A 17,500-nucleotide genomic window follows, 5' to 3' on the forward strand; every position below is an offset into this window, starting at 1 on the left:
ACTGTTATTGTCAGTATGGGCATGCGACGAAGTCAAAATAGGGAATTGTTTCAACAATACAGACTAGTCGTTGATATGCGTTCTGTTTATTTGGTGGCAAAGGAATTTAGAGGATGCTTCAAGGGGAAATTGATCTGGTTTTCTGTCTTACCGGTACTTTTGTTTTACTTTGAGGCCATTTATTTGCCAGTATTGAAAAGCTTGGTTCACATTTGTGACCCTATTTGGGAAAAATAGAAGAGCGTTGTAATGCATTTTCAAAGCATTTTAAATGCATTGATAATGCATTACAACGCGTTGATAATGGTTCTCGACGCATTTATAATGTTATTCAGTCCATTGTAAAAACGTTGACAATGTTCAACAAACTGTTTAAGAATGGATGGAAAATGTTTCTCAACGCGTTGGCAACTTTTTCCAACGTTTGATACAAATTCTCCACAAAAGTTAACGTTGAAAACAAAGGGCAACGTTTCGCCCCGTTGTAACAAAGCTAAACACATCGTCAACACAACCAATAGCGCTTTGTAAATACAAGCAACAAATTCAATTGAACATAAAAATTCTGCATCTGAGAGAATTTGATTTTGTTTGATTAATAAAGAGCAATTTGCCGCAACTAATATTAAAACTTTTGCGAAGCAACAGCCAATATACCCACCAGAAATATAAACGTAGAAAAAGAAAATGTTTTGTTTGGCGCTTCTTCCCCGAGCTTGCCACTAATTAGTTCAATAATTTTTTCTGTCATAACCATTAATCATTCCCTTGTGTAGCAAGTGAAGGCGTCATCAGAAATACTTAAAATACTAAAATAGGAGTGAAATTTCCTGAAATGCAATCTTTTACAAAGAGCGAGGCAAGGCTACGTTGATAAATAATTATCTTTGTCAAGTGCGTGGTGTGCGTGACTTGGGACGATGAGTTAAGAACGATGAAAATTGCTATACCGTCGGTTACATTTAATCGTGAACAGCTTGATGCATTTCAAAGACTTTTTCAAGCTTACTCTTAAAATTTATTTATTTTCCCTGGTGATTTTATACAAACATTACGAAGCAGACACTAAGGCAGACAAGGTCGCGCCACGTGTTTGCTCATGTTACGGCTCGTTTGCGCCTTTTATCCATATAAGGCTGGAACGTTACCAACCGTATTACACCCCCCATATCAAGCCCCGACCTACCATATCAAGCCCCGACCAACCATATCAAGCCCCGACCAACCATATAAGGCCCCAGCAAACAGCAGGATTTCTCGGTCATATTTAACACTTTTTGGCTTCCGTACGGTCAGTAAAAGTCACGAACAGTTCGATGATCAACAAAATGAAAATAAATTCTTAATCCCAAAGCGGCTGCGTTTTATTTTTGATCATCATATCAGATTCGCTCGACGTGACCTCTGCTCCGTAGTTAACGGTTGTCACACGTCTGAAGATGCTAAATGTGACAAGATGCATATTATTAAATTTCGCTACAGGAAATTGCATTCTGTGGAAACAATACACACAAAATGTAGCTTTTTAACCTTTCGCATTGTTACCGATGGGACTTAAAGTACAGACGACTGCACATTTAATACTAATACCGATTTAGAGAACGACAGGAGGTTATTACGCAATTCTTTATTATTCCGATTTTGGTAACCACAAGGCAAACGCTGCAAGCAATTCGTCATCCATCATGCTTTATTTTTGAGTCACATTTGGCATGTGGGACGCATATAAAGACAGAGGTCCTAGTCTTTATCTTGCTTAACAACTCACTGGGACACAAGATTTTATTTTGCGTACTTGTAGTCTGTTTACTGTTGTAGTGGACGGATTTTCAAAAGGCGCTCAACTTCAGTTCAGAACTTCATGATTGACTAATCGTCTTGTTGCCACAGCTCTGTTTCCTTTTTGGCGAATGACCACATTCTTCAGGAAATTTACAACGACTGACCAGTAAATTTAAATGCTGGCCGTGTTATGTAAATGTACGGTTGCTATGGTGTTTATTACTGCGTTAGATTATGTAAAGTTTCTGAACACTATCTGTGATCCGGTTGCGTTTGTTGAGACTGCAAAGGTGCTTCTTGCAGATAATACTAAATTTATCATAAAACAGGGGCACCCAAGGGGTCAATTTCGGAAAATATCTGTTCGGAAGACGATTTGAGATCTACAATTTTTGGAACCGTTGTTGTAAAATTTCTGGCTTGCTCGCCTGTCCTAGGATTTTCCCAAAAAAATGGTATAATTGCCTATTTTAAACGGATTTTTACCCTAAAATGGACACCTAGAATTTTCGGGATCTCTTTTCTGGCTGAAATTTTCGACAAGGTAAGTTTTGATCCCTATAATTTTCGAATCACTAGACTTTCAGCTAGGAAATCCGAACAGATGAAAAAATTTGAAGGGATAAAAAATATGCCGATATCTACCTTTTAAATACTAAAATACGTTTGACATTCATGTTTAAGTGGTTTTGAACTATATTCTCGTTGGGTGCCCCTGATAAAAGCATAAGTTACATTTCTTGCTAATGTTATTACTACCGAAATCACTAAACTGTTTGCACCCCGAACAAAATTTTCGACTTGCTCACGTGACCATTTGGAGCGCCCCGATGTATGACGTGTCATTCTTGATGCGAGCGAGGCCGTGAGAAATTAGGGAGCTTACGAAACGAGGACGACGACGGCTACGAGGACTTCATTTAAAAATACGAGTTCGCGTTATTCACATCACTACGAAACTATTTCATTTAGTTCCGCGTTAAAAATGTGTAGTAACTGTCGAGGAATTAAACTGGTATGAGTGAGTTGGAAGCGTAGAGAGAGAACTTAAAATTCACCGTCATGTGCTAACGTCCCCCACAGAACCTTGAATTTGATCATTTCACGTCGTCATTTAGGAGATGACGGCAAAGAAATGTACCAAAATGTAAAACGCACGTGCAGAGCGTGCAGAACCATTGTTTTTGCTCACTAAACCTATTGTTTTGTAGCGTCGTCGTTGCCGTCGGCGTCGTCGTTTCGTAAGCTCCCTAATAAAGAAAGAGACCGCGGTATGAGTTGTGTACATGTACGAAGAACTTTCCACCGTGTGGAAATGATATCATATGTGGTCAGTGATGTTTGAACGGAGGGGGAGATGTTTCAACAGAGTTCTACCCGGGACGTTTTAGAGATATAGGATAAAGTACAAAATGAGTGGTCTTACAGTTTCACACATATGGAAGACGTTTTGTGCCGCCTTCGATGTTTTACAACGACGGATAAGGACAAACGAGAAGAGATGTCAAATGCTTTCTTTTACAATTTATTTGTAACATAACTATCGTTTTGATTACTAAATGAAAACAGTAACTGTTTCTTTGTTCTCCACGACTGGCATTGACACGTTGATGATTCATATAATTTTCGCAGAGAATTTGTCTTCGAATTTTCGTCAACCAAAACAACAACAAGGGATAAAAACTCAACTTATCATTGGATTGAGACTTCGGTATCGATTCCAGTGAACAATTTGTCGATTCTGTACTGGTATTTCTAAACCATACAATTTTGCTTTACGAGCATGAAATATGAAACAAAGCATTACGTGTTTACATTGAACAGCCTCGCAAGCGTATGGCTTTTTTCATTTTCTTCTTTACATTACCTCTAAATGTAACGTCATTCCAATTTACCTTTGCAAAGCCGTTTCGTTTAGAATTGGTTTTGAAATTGCGAGAACATTCTCTTCCCATGTTTCTGCATTGATGGGATAATGACATGCTCCTGCAAATTTATCGCATTCCAGGGGTAGTCCCTGTAAACTTGTACCTTTCGCTTTCCGAATTAAGACCACGTATTCTCAAGGGAAAATTACTTTTGTCTTCTAGTTACTGTGCGTATATAGGCAAGGACGCAAGACGAATTTTGAAAGAAATTTTCCCCTTGAGTAACATCACGTGAGTTGGGAAAAAAAAAACGAAGCTGTAAAGGTCTATTCTTGCCAATTATCGACGGGATCAACATATGCACCGCATCGTTGAGCACAATAATGTGAGCAGTACCCAGGATGACCGTCATCTGCATTTTCGGAGTAAACTCGAATTGCATTTCCTCTCTTCATAAATCCAGGTGCATCATTGTACCGAGTTTTGCACTCAAAGCACTCTTCGATCTTGTACATTACAAAGTACTTTTCTCTGAATTCTTTGGTCGCCTTGTTCCAGTCATAGACTGAGGAAAGCCACCTAAAGTGCATTTTTCTTCGAAACAATTTGTCTGAAACAAGATTCCGCCTTCTACGGCACACCAAACTCAGGGTCAAAATGGCAACATCTCCCTCACTGCCGCAGACAAACTGGAGTACCTCTGATAGCACCTCATCTGGCAGACAGTCAATGTCTAGAGAAACAGTTTCAATAGAATCATTGTTCAAGTCAGGTTACTGAGTATGATGCAACGTTAATATGAAGGCGTAAACTATTTACTTTTGTAGACAAGAGTGCAATTTAATGCACCGAATATGGCTCATTAGTAGTATGCCTGTTGTTGATGATGATGATGATGTCTACTCACTCTCAGTCCTCGGCATAGCACACTGCTTGCGAGTTGGTAGCTAAAAGAAATCAATCATGAAACATGTCAGTCTTAATAGTCTCTGTAATCTTGTATAGCTGCAATCAAATGGCATGTTGGCCATCATCATGGCACGTTTTGTTTTAATAGTGGTAGCAACCTAAGCCACGGAAACGCTCACCTGTTTTATGCTTTATGAACCACATATCGGTAGATACGTGTGCTTGAATAGGAAAGAGAGTAACCTGGGGAATAAGCGTTTAAGTTATGCTTACGTCTTTTTGCTCCGTGTATTTCTTTTCTTTTCCTTGCATCCGCTAACTAAGGAGCCACTCTGACGACTTGAACTTTCTCTAAAATAATATAGTACAAACCCCACAAAGTGGTAAGTTTCAACAACATGGTTGTAGGTTTGAAGCTTCAACAGTGAGGTTTTTGGAATTTGAGTATTTCAGATATTACCTTTATTTTTGATTTCCTTCGGAGTTTTTTCTTGTAGGGGGTGCAGATGTTTTCCTTTGTCTCCGTATTGCCGGTTTGTTGCTTCTCGTCCACTTCGCTTGTCGCTTGAGTCTCATCTGTACAAATCCTAGAAACCATCGTACAGCAAAATTTGCAAATGTAAACTGAAATCCTTTTTTAGTATGCTTCCTCAATGTAATATATTTTACCATGAAAATGTTCAAATACCTTGTTCTCATCCTAACAAATTCTTCGGTATGGAGAATTACGTGCGCTATATGAAGCCGCAGTTCGTCAGAGTCTTCCTGAAGCCAGAAAGTTAAAAATCGAGTGGTTTACTCAGTGACTGGCAAATGTAACCCCGTGTCTATTTGATATTTTTTCGAATAAGTATTAAGACGCTGTACGATAATGATCACACCTGTGAAAACAATGGCTGGACGTCATTTGCGAGGCAGTCGGCCATCTGTGAAGCAAAAGAGAGGAAGAGAGAGGGAGAGAGAGATACCGAAGCCCTACCATTACTCACGTAAAGAACACAATGAATTATTATTTTTTAAAGTACACTGCTGCACCCCGCAGCTTTGGGCGTCTTTTTGTACGGTGTAATCTATGTTTACGCCCTGCCAAATGTTGTGGTCTTACACTTCCTTGTTTCCGAGGCGGTGTGATAAAAACGACCTGACGAGAAATATAATTAATTGTAATGGATCATCCGCTGACAAGCGGACAGAGAAAATAGAACAGAAACAGAACAGAGATTCGTAGATGATTCCAACCAAACACTCAACGTTATGTTTCTGCTGAACTCAGTGAAATCGTCAGAGCATTTTCCCATAGGGTCATAGTACATTATTTTATTCTTTTTCATATCTGCACCCTTGACAAAAAAAGGCGGTGAAAAAAGGCTTAGTACTGATCCTTGTCTTGCTTGCTTTACATGCAGTGGCTGCTAAAATCATTCATCATTTAAATCCTGTACACAACCTACCCCTAAGCACCAATGATTTTGTCTTTTGTTGATTGGCATTAGAAGTAGATCGGTCTTTACCAAGGAGCCCTGAAATTTTCAAAAACATGTTTTCCGTTGTTCTTTGAGTACGAAGTTCATACCAGCAGACATCGGTCACCCCCCTAAAAATCTGATTTCGTTTTCTTATTGACAAAGAATATATGGCGCTTCCCTCTTAACACAAAGCTTCGAATGTTCTTAATTTATCACCGGTTCTTTTGTGTTGGCATGGGACTTCATTTCTTTTTGGTCTGATAAACTGAATGAAAAAGCTATGCTTTACCTTAGATTTTCGTAGAGCCGATAAATTTAGTCCTGTGTTGAGCGATGACTGTAATGACGCCCAAAAGAAACTGTCCAATAACGTAACGGTAACCAATCGATCAGTCTGTTGATCATATCACGGACCCAAAGGAAGGCTAGGTTAGTTCACATCTTTGAATACATGCTGACTAAGCCACGCGGTGAACGTTTAATTGGGGTACATGAACCAAGGGCACCCTTTTTCTCCAATATTATTTGTTTTGCTAAGTTCTGTGTATGTCTTGCAAGGAATCTCAAACACCCACGTTTGACTTGTTTTGTGTTATTTGTTAGTTTCAGCTTACAGTGTCCTCAAAGCAAAGGATCTTTATTTAAGGGCGCGTTCGATTGACCCTATTCCGGAATAAGAATACGTGGAGTGATGATTAAAACGGTATGTTTGGCGCGTTTCGAAGCTGCAAGGATGATAAAAGTATGTTTAAAATAATATTTTAGCAAATGTTTGACAATTTTAATGTGAATCTCCGCAAAAACGAAAGATTTCCAACTTGTATTCCATGTATTCCTATTCCGGAATACGGTCTCTCGAACGCACCCTAAGTGTCTAATCTTCTACCTCTGGAGCACTAATTGGGGACACTGTAAATTGAAATTAACAAGTCAACGCAAATCAAATAAAATTTTGGTTTTTGAGAAAAGCATCTCGGTGAAGAGTAGAGAACCAAGAAACTCCGACGCCGAGTCTGGGAATCGAACCCGCCGGCCACAATGATTGGAAGCGAGTGCACCCACCACTGCGCCATCCCTGCACCCCAATTATTACTACAGCGCTAGAACGATTAGACACTTAAATAAAGTTTCTTTCCTTTCCTTTTCCTCAACGGGCTCGGTTAAAGAGAGGCTGCCCTCCACAGTCTGAAAAAAAATATATTACAGGAGCCAGTGGTGTAATTAACTTTCTCTTACTAGTTTTTTGCATGCTTCCTCTATGAATGCCATGAAGAAGTTAACGACCTTCAAAAACAAATGAAAAGTAAAGGAAACGTTTTACAATTTATTGGGCTAAGAAGGCATCACAAACCGTAGGGGCTAAAATTGATGGAAACCAAAAATAACAACTTTACCAAGATAAATTGAAGGAATGTGCGCTGAAGAGGCCTTTCATGGACAAATGAGTTTTCCATGCGTAATGAATTTATGTCACATCCAAAACAACAGTGTGATTATACCTTTAAATACTGTTACAATTTCCACTTTAATTTGCAGTGAGTATCGATACCTACCTCATCGTTTAGCCACCCTTGTCGGAGTCCTTGTTTTTCACAAATGTCGGACCTTCCTTGAACACTTAGGAAGGTAAGCACAGTTATAGGTAGGCCATACCGCCACACTAAAATTTCGTTGTCTTTCATGGTCCTGCACGCTTTCCACATGTCCATCACCTAGCGAGTGTAAAATCACCTAAGCGCGAGTGTAAAATAACAGTGGTTGTCTTCTGTATCTTTCGCTAAAACGGCAGTGTTTTGAATTCTTAGTTTTGGAGAGCAAGTGAGCTCACTATTAAAAATGGGATCAGGAATCTGAAAAGTTGTTTATATAGGGTTGCTTAAGCAAGAAAAATAATGGCCGGCTTGCACAAGACGCAAGAATGTATATTTTTCACGCTGGGTTTGAGCTGGTCTTACATTTGCCGTTTTGAACACTGAGACAGCATCCTGTCTATAATGGCAACAGTTCAGAATTTAATGAAAAGTTTAATAAAACAATTATTCCATTCGTCCTTGTTGGATATAAGTCTGGTTGTAGCTGAAGAGGCGATATGCCCCTCATTGGCTATTTACCATGGTGAAAAAGCGTCTAAGAATGTAATTTCTGAGTCTGATATTTCAGCCGTAAATTTGATTGTATCGTGGTAGTTGTTTGCCCTTTGCACAAATTTTTCTATATTGTCTTCGGTTGTGTGCCACACACAGAAGACATCGTCAATGTATCTCTTCCAAACTAGCGGTTTAATTTTGCTCTTGCTGATAATGCCTTTTTCTATTTTTGCCATGAAAACATTAGCGAAAGCCACGGCCATTTTGGTTCCCATTGCCGTTCTGTGGGTTTGCAAATAATGTCGCCCATTGAATTGGAACGAATTCTCTTTAAGTATCAGGCAGAGCATTTGCCTCAAGAACTTAGTAGGGATTGGTAGATGGTTTTGATAGAAGTTTTCGTACGCTTTGCATACAGTAGTGATCCCTTCCTCTTGAGGAATATTGTGTATAAGCTAGTTACGTCCATTGAGGCAAGGATTGCGTTCTTTGGCAGTTTCGTTCTCTCGATGAAGTTTATAAAGTCTGTTGAATCTTTAACATAAGATTCTTGTTGTTGTGCTATCAGCTGTATGAGGCGGTCAACGAAGCTTGAAATTCTTTCTGTAGGGCCGTCACACCCAGATATTATAGGTCTACCTACTAGTGTAGGTTTGTAAATCTTTGTTAGTGTATAGAATTCTGGAATTCTCAGCGGGTTTGGTGTTTGGGAGAGCCATTTCGCTGTCATTTCGTCAATGTGGCTTTCTGTGAGCATACAAGTTATTACTATTTTTATTTTATCGGCTGTTTCGTCAGCCATCGGTTTATCTAAGGGCCTGTAGTTGTTAAGATCGTTCAACAAAACTTGCCCTTCTGTTATTTTTTCTTTTTTGCTCATTATTACGGTTGTGGTTCCTTTGTCGGCTTTCTTCACAATGACCATGCAAATAATATGTCAGAGAGCCTCCATCTACAGTCGGGTTATCTTAAAGCCTCGACAAAGAAGCGATTTAAAGACATCGACATCAAATATCAAAAGACCATCGACGAGAGCGAATTAACTCCAGACGTTCAAGGACGAGATAGTTACTGACCATGGCCACAAACCAAAACACGCTGAAGAAGTCAGAAGAACGAGTGAAAGAATTTTAAGAAAAACAAAATGAACCCGGGCCCGGGTCAAACATTTAAGAACAGAAGATCACTCTCTTCTACCGCCGATGAATATATCGGTCTAGCCTAGAATTAAACTGGCGCAAAAGCGAGACGCCATAAGGTCACATTCACATTACTGCTGAGAAAATCAACACCAAGAAACTAAAAACATTACTTTCGAGACCAATTATTTTCTTGGAAGAAAACGTATCACACAGCAGTATAGAGATTCAAATGTGAAGCCTCATAGGGCAAAAACCATTGCTAAATGAATACTACAGGAACCGCCTAAAAGAGGCGTCCATTCAAATATGTACTCACACTGTTATTTTCAAAGAGTTAATTTCACTCCAGTGCTGGAGTGAAAAAGTGGAGTAAAATAAAGCGAGTAAAATGTACTCCTAAGAGGAGTTAATTCAACTCCACCAAGAGTAATTTTTACTCTTACTAGTTAATATCCAAAGGCAATGACTTTGCTAGAGTAAATTTCACTCTCCCTACAGAGTAATATAATATGCTGGAGTTAATTTTACTCCTGTTTATCGGGATACTGAGTAAGGTCTACCCCACTTACTTTCTGAGAAAAAAAGTAGAAGAGGATTTTACTCCTATATATTTTTGTAGAGTAAATTTAAGTTTATCCAGTCTAAGATGGGGAATTGGGGTTGTTTTATTTTTTTGAAATCCACCGATTAATTCTTTGTTTTCGAGGAGTTGGAGTGAAAAAGTGGAGTAAAACTAAACGCAGTAAAATGTACGCCTCTTATTTAGTACTCCACTAATTAAGAGTAAAGTATACTCCCCTCCAAGTCAACAGTTTTACAGGATTAAAATCCTGTTAATGAAGGTCGGTATCTTTCCACATTTTAGTGAGGGTTAATACGACGAGGCCGCTCTGAATCTTGCTGGTTTTTTCGTTTTTAATTGGACGACGCGGTAAGAAAGAAAGATCGTTAATCCTCCGCCATCTTGGATAACACACTAGAGAACAGACTGGAAACTAGTGAGCTGTTTTGGTCAGCAGTCACCGGTGCAGCCCTTTACTGATTTCGGCGGATCTTTCGGCGGTTTTGTTTGAATCAACGATCACAATTTGTGCTGACGAGTTTTTCGTTTGTTTACTCTTTAAATGCTGATCCAAAGAAAGAAAATGCTTACAACAACTCAAGCAAAAAAGTAAGCGTTAACTGAACTATGAGCAGATAATATTTGATGCCTTAGGCCCGATTCAGACACTGCGTACTTTTCATGGGCCGAACTTAATTCGAGTTCGACCGACACAAATTAACAAAAGTATGCCTGTTGATTCAGAAGTCGAACTTAACTGGCCCTTCCACAGCAGTTCTAAAGCCATTACCAAGAAAACCAATTGATTTTGTGAGCGATTTTCATGTAGAAGGCAAAACATGGTTTATGCATGATCATAAAGTTCGGCACATGAAACGTTCGACGTCTGAAATCAAAGCCGATCCACGGCCATGCTAAAGCCAAATTCCCGTCTAGGCCAGGCGAAAAGAACGCCTGAGCCATTCCAAATTAAAATAGCCGTTCTTAATTGATTCAAACGTCGAACTTTTCATGTATTAAGTTCGGCTCATGAAAAGTATGGCGTCTGAATCGGGCCTTATTGTCTTCAAGAATGACAATTTAATGTAAGCTTATGTAGAATTCAAGCCTTTTACATGCACCTTCAAGTCCCAAATTTGTCAGGCAAGGATATTCAATTTGGCTTAAGTGCTTTAACAAAATGGTATGTATTTCACAAGAGTAATGAAGCTTTAGATCAAATGGTTAAGCAAATGATTTGGTATTAGAGTGCTCTCACAGCAAAATAGTATGTTAATGCCTGCATGAGATTGTTATTATTGGCGTTTAAAGAAAAGAGAGCCAAAGTTTGACGAGTCTGCTTTTCAAACACTTACATTATAACAGAAGTGACAGTGTCTGACTCTTGCAGAGTGCAGACCCCAAACTAACTGTAACTCACAGTTATTGAAAGTTAAACATTTTATTTAAAATGGGTTAGGGTTAGGTCATACACCTTAGAAATGATCAGCTTTATTATTACCAGCATTTTTTTTTGAGACATGTGATATTGATGAGTGTTCTTATCTGGATGAAATTCTTATGACATCTTTTATCTGTAAGTACATGTAGCAGTAATAATTTTTGTTTGGAAATGTGACTGAGGTTATGAATTATTTTTTCCAAGAAAAGTGAAACTTTTCACTATATTTATTTGTTGATTTACAGTTCAAATTGGAGGTGGGTACAGCTGGGAATTGGTTCATTAAAAGATTGCTGGGAAGTTTGGGCAGAGAGTTGGTTACAGAAAGTGCTGAGGCAAGCCAAGAAGATGCCTTCTTCTTGCAACATACAGTACATACCACTACATGTATCATCTATGGAAGAGGAGTTGGAGGAAACCCCAGATAAAAGAAAAGGTTGGTGCCATGAAAAAATTCCTTTGAGGCATGTTTCTGTAAAAAAGCTGTAATGCAGTCAAACAGCTGAAAGTCTGAAAGACTTAGAAGCTGATTGTTGCTTTTAAACAAGTGAATCATGCATATATATATTTACAAATAACTCACATAAATTACACTTTAACAACTAATTCTTGACAGTCACTGCAATAAAATAATTATAAAGCACTGTCTGAGTTAGCGATTAGCGGAAGATAATGCTGCAGTTTTATTTATCCATTGTCTCACCCAAGATCTGCTTTCAGTTTAAAATTTGAAATACTGTTATATGAGATAACTCTAAATACCTCATCACACATAATTTTTTTGGAAAATTGTTGAAGACAAAAAGCATCTGGCAATATATTTTCAAGATTTGTTCCATGAGTTCCACCACTATATGTGTACTTTTATCATTATGACAAAATTAATTTGATAGTAAACTGAGTTACTCAATGAATCAAGAAAATTGTTACAGATATAATCTCATGCAAGTACCCGTATTTCATGTGGTTCCATTTATTTGGTACACCAAAATGGGTGGCTGGTGTCTTTTGTTTCTCAGGATTAGGGATGTATTACATTTGTGCTCTCTTCCTATTTTGTTAGAATATTGTGCAATGATCTTAATTTTGGAAGGGGTTATACTAATCATTATTCTCTTTAATTACTTTTAAGGATGACGAGTCAATCAATGGAGAGGTTCTAAAAACAACATTTGCAAGGATTGTTGCTTCTGGCACACTAATTGAACGAGAGACATTTACCTTGTGGCAGAAAGCAAGGTTTTGTTAGAACTTTCATTTGCTGTAATTGTTTTGCTGGGAGCATACTTAATTATCAGCTTAATCTCAGAGTTTTTTCTTCTTTTTGGAAACATAAAGTTTTTACTTTTTTCTTAATGTAAATTATCAGCTTAAGTTCTGAGTTTTCCCTTTTGGAAACAATTCTGTTGGAGAAAAAAAGAACACATTGGTAAAGTTCAACGATGGCAAAATTTTTGCATCAGACTCAGTTATCCAAGGCACGTTCCATTTTTTTACGTTTGACTTCTTTCTGTAAGAACTGACTTGTATTACATGTACATAAAACCCATTTTGTTATTCTGAGTCACATTTATCCAAATATGTTGTATGCTTTAGTTTTTGTAATTGAAGTTAGATTTTGCAGCCGTTGTTGCAATCTTTAATCAAACACATACCACTCAATTTATCTTTGTTTAAGGCAAGAATACATTCAGCTGATTGCCATTTTATTATTGCCTGAATAATTAGAATGAAGATAGCTTTGATTTTTGCGATGTATTTGTATGTGTATACATTGTATTTATCATGTGCATGCTTTGCAATCTTATGATTAAAATTACCAGTATTAGATGCTTCATTGTAAACCTGGTGTTTTCTTTACATAATATTAAAAAAAATGAACTTTTTATGGTTTTATGAGAAATCTGACTACAAATGAAGGTACAGGAGATCTAGTGAGGGTGAATGTGTTCTGTAGAAAGAGTAAATATTACTCTGACAAGGGGAGTAAAGTTTAAGAGGGTAAATTTCACTCTTGAAAAGGAGTGGTTTTGTACCTTTTTGTCTCACCCCAGTTTTGGAGTTAATTTAACTCTGTCAAGGGTAAATTGAACTCCATTTAAAGAGTTCAATTCACTCCAATAGAAGGATAAAATCTACTCTTGTATTGGAGTGAATTTTACACCACAGGAGGGGTAAACAATACTGGAGTAAATTTTACCCCAACAAAAGAGTAAAAGATATAGGAGTAAATTTTACCCCAAACGCGGAGTAAGCAATACCGGAGTGAATTTTACTCCAAAAATGGAGTGGTTTTGTACCTTTTTTTTTTACTCCCTTTTTGGAGTTAAATCTCCTTGAAAATAACAGTGCAAGAGAGCAAAATTATGACAAAGGCAACAGAAACCAGACCACGTACAGGGGAGTCGTGTAGGCCTGTCAAGCCTTTTTAACCCTCGACATGGTCTGTGTGGCTTTTCTGTTGGCAGTAACTGCGAGTGCCTTTTATGAGCAGGTAGATGCAGGTGTGAATAACCTTTAGGCACGACAATTTATGCACTTCTGGATACATTTGTTCAAAGCCCGATTCAGCTGCTGGAAACGTAAATTGCAATAGGCCATTTCCGAGTTCATCTCGAGATGTCGATGTCTGCTTCTTCTTAATTCAAAGCTCGTCTGAGTGCAAAGTTTTCGTGATGATAATTAGTTCTACTTTACAAATGAATGAATCCTAAGTTTCATTACAAAAACTTCACACTTAGACTCGCTTTGAAGAGGAGGCAGACATGAACTCGGAAAAAGTTTATATATTTACTGGTAAAAGAAAAAAAGTAGCCAAAAGATTTTAGCCTTCAAGACTTTTGCCCTAATTCCTTAAGTGTAAGATTACAATGTTTCAAGCTTATTTGAAACCTTGGTATTTAATCGCAGATGAGTGTTTATCGGGTTTCGAACAACTGGTAACTTGACAAGAAAAGCAGTTTTCAATTATTTCCGACTCTACAAAGTCTTTCTTAAGAAAATATATTTCCATCTGTATTAAAAGTTGGAGTTAGCGCATGAATGCACAGAAAACACGCGCTTGTCCTCGTTTTGAAACCAAGAGTGGAGACAAATCGGAACTGGGCTATTAGACCACTGTAAATCGTTCAGTTCTGGTAAAGCCTAGCAATGGGTTAGTATAGAGTTCGTTTGCTTTGCTCACGGCAGCAATGTTTAATTAAGGAGAAAATTTAATTCAATATTTTTTCCTTTATAAATTAAAAGCAGTTACTTAGCATGTGACGGAACAGTCTCTCTTTGGGACCCATTGTAATGTGAATATTACATACTAATGGTTTGTGAATTTCCTTCTTAAAGAATTAAAACTAATGTAAACACATTTTTTTCAGCCCTCACCATTCTATCCCTGCTCTACGTGTTGCAGTTGTCTCACGACATGTCACAAAATGGGATCAAACGCTGTTTGGAGGTGGAAAAGCTATATGAGCGCTGTGCGCCGTAACCTCGCTTGCTCTGCGATCGAGCCAGAGCCTAGTTACACCATTGAGATGTCGCCTCCACTTCCTTGGCCAAAAGATGGAAAGATTAGCCTTGAGTATGTATCATTTAGCTACAGCAGAGAAGGACCACGAGTTCTAAAAGATATTTCGTTTACCGTAAATCCTGGTGAGAAGTTTGGCATTGCAGGGCGACCTGGTTCCAATGTAAATGCTCTTTTCCGAATGCCAGAATGTGGAGGCAAGATAACGGTAGACGGCGTTGGAATCAGTAACCTTGAACTTCAAGCAAGCAGACGCGGTATTTCAGTCATCACCAAAGAACCAACACTTTTCATGGACTCACTTGGGATGAATGTTGATCCATCTGTAAATCAAACGCATAAGGAAGTCTGTGAAGTACTAGAAAAGTGCCACTTGAAGACTTGGGTGGAATGCCTTCCAAAGCAGTTGCACCAAGATTTCGTGGATTGTAGCGCGGCGTTGGGACCGAGCGAGTGACAGCTGATCGCATTCTCGCGGGCGCTTCTCCGGAAGAGCAAGATCGTGATCACGGATGAAGCAACCTCCAGCGTAGATTACCGAACGGACCGGCTTATCCAGGAATTGATTCGAACGCGGTTTGTTGACTGCTCGTTCATCACAATACCGCATCGCCTCAGCACGGTCATCGATTACGACCGCGTTATGGTTTTGGACAGAGGAAAGATCGTGGAGCTGGATAAACCAGACATTTTGCTGCGAAAGGACGACGGCTACTTTGCTCACTTATACGGAAGCCAGTACAGCGAAAATAGACAGTGACATCAACACCAAAGATGAGTTTAAACATTCTTCCAGGTGGCGATAATCTATGACCTAATCTATGGGAATGGATATAAAGCAGGATCCATATAATTATTTTGCAATTAAGATTTTGGTCCAATGAAGGACTTATTAATTTAAATAAAAGCGTATAGGAAATGCTTTCTCATGTCATGTTTTCTCCTTTGTGTTATCAACATGCGAATTTGTTGTAAAAAAGGCATCGTGTTACAGATTAGCTTCATATGTTGAAAAGGCATGTTCAACTTGGTCATCTTTTTCATGTTAACAAGTCTGTCTTCAGTGATAACCCGCACCGAAATAGAAGCCACCAAAAACTGACAAATCATTAGATGGCAGTAGAATCAATCACTTTTAAAGCAACGGTCTTTAAAAGATTATGTGGTCTATCTGGCTCAGTTTTCCAGAGGTAGCTCATACTAATGAAATACACTTTAATTTCATTTCCCAGTGCTTATCGATTTAAACGTGATAGGCAAAAAAAATTGTGAACAGAAACAGACTGCTAGGAAGTGAACACTGTCTTGGCATACCCGGACAGTAGTCTTTCCTAGATTTTGCGAACTAATCGTCTCTAATAGTGAAAAGATGCTTACCGCTATAAAAACGTGATAGCGTCAAGGGTAGTCAAGACAAGTTAAAAAGGAAAACCTTTAACTTTGGGTTACCGTCCGTGCCCATCCTTTTTGCTTTGTCACGCAATCAATAGAAACGGCCGAGAGAGGCTTGGGAAAGTGGGGGAGATAGCATCGCTTCGCTCTTCCGCAAGCCTCTCTCGGCCGTTTTTCTCGATTGCGTGACAAAGCACCGCGCGCGGCAACACGCGCGGTTTGACTGACATAAAAAGACTGCCAGTAGTTTAAAAATAAAGATTCTGCTACAGCATCGTTTATCGGCAAACCAGTTACTGCCGATCGCAGTTATCTATCACTTGACTTGATACAGACGTGAGCTTTGTAGAAGAATCTGAACTCAGGAATTAGTTTTAATTTAATTGCCTGGCCAATAGCATAGTTTATCGTCACAGCCGGGCCAGGTACTGCTGATCGCACTTTTCTATCAGTGGCCTGACTTGACACCGAAGTGAGCTTTGTAGAAGATCTGAACTCAGGAATAAGTTTAATTTAATTGCACAAGAAAGGCAGGTTAAGACATTAAACAAAAAAGTGAAAATCTTTTCTCTAAAGAATGAGGTGGGAAATCACATAATTATAAGGTGTAGTATGCTCTTACAGTTTTCCCTTTCCTCGCCAGAAGCGACCACCATTGACAAGTAAAATCGTCTGGTATTCAAGTTAAAGTTTATTAATTTGAGAACATATACACAGTAAAATAAGCACTGCCGCCAATTACCTACAGCTTTACGAGGCGAGCAGTAGTTGTAACGCATGACAAATAAATGGCAACAATTCAACCTTACAAAATGAAAAAGCAACTTACAGTAACTAACAGGTAAAACAAGAGAAACGAAAATACAACGAGAAAACTAAGACTATGTGTACAATTAAAGAAACGGGATTTACGATTAGAGGAAGATACTTATCCGAAAAAAAACCAGAGAAAGAAAACTCTGTAAGCGACACTCTTAAGAGGAAAAGAGTTTTAATTAATATTAAACCATAAAATGAAATCAGAAGAACCACAGTTTTAATCTTATGAATTAGAAAACTGTGGAAAAGTTAGGCCCTATACAGATACTTACACCAAGTAATGTATAGTTTAAATTGAAGTCATAGTTCTTCAAATTGTACAAAAATCTTCGGTGGTTTTTTTTCCACAACAATGCGTTTTTAATCTCTTCCGTTTTCATAAAGACGAGAACCAAAAAGTATCTCTTTCGTCCATATGAGCCGAGCGTTTCCGTTTGGTTTTCACCCATCCACGTTCAAACTAAAACGCTCAAAGATGAAAACAAGTACAAAATTATCCGACGTTTGTT

At 38.4% G+C, this 17,500-nt stretch overlaps 4 protein-coding genes and 1 long non-coding RNA gene across 7 annotated transcripts in view; 2 read left to right on the plus strand and 3 right to left on the minus strand.

Moving 5' to 3' along the window:
- LOC138015991 (uncharacterized) overlaps positions 1 to 4,579 on the minus strand; it is a 12,672-nt gene extending 8,093 nt beyond the window's left edge. Inside the window, exon 1 of one of the 2 annotated variants that reach the window (XM_068863148.1) lies at positions 4,558 to 4,579. The gene's annotated coding sequence lies outside the window, so the exon portion shown is untranslated. Of the gene's footprint in view, positions 1 to 661; positions 696 to 4,557 lie in introns of those variants that run through there. The other variant, XM_068863149.1, reaches the window with a different exon arrangement.
- LOC138015994 (uncharacterized) lies at positions 4,558 to 15,190 on the minus strand. Of its 2 annotated transcripts, none has more exons than XM_068863152.1 (9): positions 14,636 to 15,190; positions 7,579 to 7,737; positions 7,262 to 7,309; positions 6,011 to 6,079; positions 5,441 to 5,899; positions 5,248 to 5,324; positions 5,020 to 5,146; positions 4,833 to 4,910; positions 4,558 to 4,597 (listed from the first exon to the last, which is right to left on the minus strand). In XM_068863152.1, the coding sequence occupies exons 1-5, from the start codon at positions 14,636 to 14,638 to the stop codon at positions 5,717 to 5,719; spliced, it is 462 nt and encodes a 153-aa protein (XP_068719253.1). In that variant the 5' UTR covers positions 14,639 to 15,190; the 3' UTR covers positions 4,558 to 4,597; positions 4,833 to 4,910; positions 5,020 to 5,146; positions 5,248 to 5,324; positions 5,441 to 5,716. The 2 variants fall into 2 exon arrangements, with proteins under 2 accessions (XP_068719253.1, XP_068719254.1); XM_068863153.1 differs by lacking the exon at positions 7,262 to 7,309 and having other exon boundaries at positions 5,441 to 5,485; positions 5,811 to 5,899; positions 14,636 to 15,172.
- On the plus strand, positions 10,297 to 13,093 carry LOC138015885 (uncharacterized). The gene is made up of 3 exons (XR_011125655.1): positions 10,297 to 10,425; positions 11,503 to 11,693; positions 12,390 to 13,093. It is a non-coding gene; the product is annotated as an uncharacterized lncRNA (long non-coding RNA).
- On the plus strand, positions 14,686 to 15,237 carry LOC138017485 (multidrug resistance-associated protein 5-like). The gene has a single exon (XM_068864558.1). It carries the CDS (start codon positions 14,686 to 14,688, stop codon positions 15,235 to 15,237), a length of 552 nt encoding a protein of 183 aa, XP_068720659.1.
- Positions 15,238 to 16,850: 1,613 nt separating this feature from the next.
- Positions 16,851 to 17,500, minus strand: part of LOC138016082 (uncharacterized) — a 6,730-nt gene continuing 6,080 nt past the window's right edge. The window contains exon 3 of the mRNA XM_068863254.1: positions 16,851 to 17,500. This exon is cut by the window's right edge and continues 2,070 nt beyond it. The gene's annotated coding sequence lies outside the window, so the exon portion shown is untranslated.

Source organism: Montipora capricornis, chromosome 9, assembly GCF_036669925.1.
Source record: "Montipora capricornis isolate CH-2021 chromosome 9, ASM3666992v2, whole genome shotgun sequence".
NCBI lineage: Eukaryota > Metazoa > Cnidaria > Anthozoa > Scleractinia > Acroporidae > Montipora > Montipora capricornis.